A 3,400-nucleotide genomic window follows, 5' to 3' on the forward strand; every position below is an offset into this window, starting at 1 on the left:
AAAGGCCACACTCTATTCCGTAGATAGATAGTGTTATCAAGTCAGCTAATTGCATATCGTAAACACATGAGCCAAAACGCTATTATGATCAATGAACACATTGATCTTTTCTGGGCTTTTCTAGTAGCCCCAGTCTCATTATGAGGTATCATTCATTTGGACTAATTTTGCAATTAAATGCAAGGACAACTCAGAAATGGAATATCATTCCGGGGATGTTTATGAGTTTGGCAAAGAGGTTCAGCTGGCCTGCTCTGGTTGCTAAATCTCTTTATGATGTAGCCAACTTTGTGGCGTGTCAACAACAAAGAATTTGTCCAGAGCAGAAACAGAATGCTACCCTTTATAGCTCAGCTACACTCTTGAGTGTTAATTCAATTATACATTTATAATCTTCAACGTTTCTCGACATTGAATGAGAACAGTCAGCTGTCAAGGTAAAGGAGTTTATGGCAGTGTGTGAGTTGCACAGTAAACCTGCTCCTCCTTCTATTGATCCTAATGATCCACTGAATTGGCCTACAGACCCTATCTGTCTTTACCTGGGGACACAGTTATGACAGCTGATAGGAGTTACATGGCAGAGAGGTACAGAGACTAGGAAGGAAGATAGACAGACAGAAATCGACCTACGGCGAGAGAACAGGCTGGACAGAAAGAGACACAGAGAGACAGACAGGCAGACAAAAGGAGGTATACAGATACAAAGGGAGGAAGAGAGAGCGATAGAGCGAGAGAGAGAGACAGAGAGAGAGAGACAAAGAGAGAGAGAGAGAGACAGAGAGAGACAGAGAGACACAGACAGAAGGAGGTATACAGATACAAAGGGAGGAAGAGAGAGACCGAGAAGAAAAGAGCGATAGAACAAGATAGCGAGAGAGTGCGAGAGAGAGTGAGAGAGAGAGCGAGAGACACAGAGAGACACAGAGAGAAGCAAGTCTGAATTCTAGACTACAGACAATCAGTGAGGGGACCAGGAGGTGTAACAAGGAGACAGTTGTACCCCGTCTACAGAGCTCTGATTAGCAGGCTGGTTCACCCTCTACGGAGGAGACTGGAAGTCAGTGTAGAGGAACCAGATAGGCCGGTGGTGCAGGATATGTCAGGGCACCATGGAGGCTCACAGAGACAGACTCCAGAGTGTGTGTCCCCGAAGGTGTTGTCTCACTCCATCGAGCGGATCCTGAGGAGAGCACCGTGTCTGGATGAGGAGGAGAGGGGGGGCGGAGGAGAGGGGGAGAGAGGGAGCATGGCGGGAGAGACGGGGTCTGTGTGTGTGAAGACCACCGCTGAGCAACAGCCTAAAGTCAACAGATGCCCAGGTGTGTTTAATCAGTGGTTTCAAAGGCTCAGTTTGTTGGAGCACGCTGTGGATTTGATGAACTGTATGATGTGGTTTTGATCAAAGTATCTGTTAAATGATCGTATTAGTAGCAGTAGAAAACTTTAATATCCAAAATACAAGGGTCAAATTAAATTCAAATGAGCACGATAAATAGATAAGGACATTATATATTCAATAATGTAGATTGCGTTTCAGCCTTCTTAACTGTAGAGTTTAACTCAGAGGCTGGAGACAGAGTCAGTACTGTACATGTGATTGTAACAGTATTGAATGAGGCGTTATATTTTCTTTGAGGAAGGTTTAAGTTTGTTCTGGCTAAGTGTTTCTATCTTCTCCGGTGTTCTAAAGTTCAGGCAGTGCAGAGCCAAGGCAGAGGTCGTTTCATGGTTTTGTGCTTTTTTTCTACCCTTTTGATGGTGGTGCTTTGATGTTGATTTTCAAAAATGTCTGTTAGTGATTCATAAACGCTCAACGCTCCGTCTTTTGTAAGAGCGGCTTAGGGAATTGGATGACTTCAAATTCTATTCTGGAGGGAAAAAAATAAAAAAACGACTATAAACAAAACAATTATGATCAGAAATACACTTGAGACGTGGTAATGACAATTAGTGTATAGCTATGGGTTGTTTTAACATTTTCTGAAGGACAAACATTTTCTGCAAATATGTTACCCCCTGTGCATTTAGTGCACAAATAATAACTTATTTCCTGTCATAACAGTTTCTGTAACTGTCCAGGTCTACTTGTAGTTGGATAGTTACCTCTAAATAGACTTACAGTCACATATTTAGCTAAACGGCCAAACACATTTACAGAGTTTGCTAGATATCTGCTTTCCATTTAAAAAGCAATAAAGTGTGTGTTTGTGTGTTGTTTGGAGTAGTGTCGCAGAGCGGCAGTCGGCGGGTACGAACCACATTCACCTCGGTCCAGCTAGAGGTGCTAGAGAGGTTCTTCCAGGAGACCCAATACCCTGACATACATTCCAGAGAACTACTGGCCTCCCAAACACAGCTGTCAGAGGCACGAGTACAGGTAGGTACACAACTGTTTCTTTGTGTGCGTGTGTGTGTGTGTGTGTGTGTGTGTGTGTGTGTGTGTGTGTGTGTGTGTGTGTGTGTGTGTGTGTGTGTGTGTGTGTGTGTGTGTGTGTGTGTGTGTGTGTGTGTGTGCGTCCGTGGTTGGTTTCCAGATGGTCCTCTAGCATATCTGCTATGTGTTGTCATCCTGACCCAGATATGGTTCCAGAACCGCCGGGCCAAGTGGAGGAAGACTGGAGCTCTGGGAGAGAGCAGAGGATTGGACGAACTCTCAGACACCGACCAACAGTCTGAGAGGATGGTGCCCCTTCCTCTGCTGATTGGATCCCTCCAAACCAGGCCACACCCACTACGGCACAGGCTCTTCCTCTCCAGGCCCCCCTACCATCCCATTGGTGTTTACCAGCACTTCCTGCCCAAGCTCCACCCAGCCCTGGCACCCTACTCTGAGTGTGTGTGCCTGCTTCCCCACCCAGCCCAGTGCTTGTTGACAACAATGACACACACCATACCTGGACACACACTCAGCTGACAGACGCACACACAGGACGTCTTGTATGTCCCTGTACATTTGTGTTTTCTGTACGTAAAACAATTCTATTTTCAATAATTTCATACAAAGTATCGTAAATAACGGTCTTCAGTCTGAGCATGAATAGCTGAATCAGGTGTGTTATTGTAGGGCTGGAATGAAACACCCAGTAGCTCTCCAGTACCAGAGTGGGAGAGTTGGAGACCCATGTCCCAGACTGATCCTGGGTTCTCTGGGATTCTGAGAAACACTCTGACTCGGTCATCATCATCATCAGTCTTACGTCACTTCCAGAGGGCAGGCCAGGCGGTGTGTGTAGAGTCAACCATATAGTTCCTTGAATCTGAGAAGTCCTCTCAAAGGTTAAAGTAGTTTATGTGATATGATTAATAGGACAATGTTCTGGAGTCTTTAAACAATGAATATTTATGAGTGATGATTGCCAAGGAAACCATTATATATTATCATTATGTGTTTATAGTA

At 44.8% G+C, this 3,400-nt stretch overlaps 1 protein-coding gene across 1 annotated transcript; it reads left to right on the top strand.

The window, feature by feature from the left end:
* The first annotated feature begins 1,099 nt into the window (after positions 1-1,099).
* Positions 1,100-3,355, top strand: LOC129838729 (intestine-specific homeobox-like). The gene is made up of 3 exons (XM_055905885.1): positions 1,100-1,322; positions 2,229-2,380; positions 2,582-3,355. Exons 1-3 carry the CDS (start codon positions 1,100-1,102, stop codon positions 2,915-2,917), a joined length of 711 nt encoding a protein of 236 aa, XP_055761860.1. The 3' UTR covers positions 2,918-3,355.
* Positions 3,356-3,400: the final 45 nt, after the last annotated feature.

This window comes from Salvelinus fontinalis, chromosome 39, assembly GCF_029448725.1.
Source record: "Salvelinus fontinalis isolate EN_2023a chromosome 39, ASM2944872v1, whole genome shotgun sequence".
Taxonomy (NCBI): domain Eukaryota; kingdom Metazoa; phylum Chordata; class Actinopteri; order Salmoniformes; family Salmonidae; genus Salvelinus; species Salvelinus fontinalis.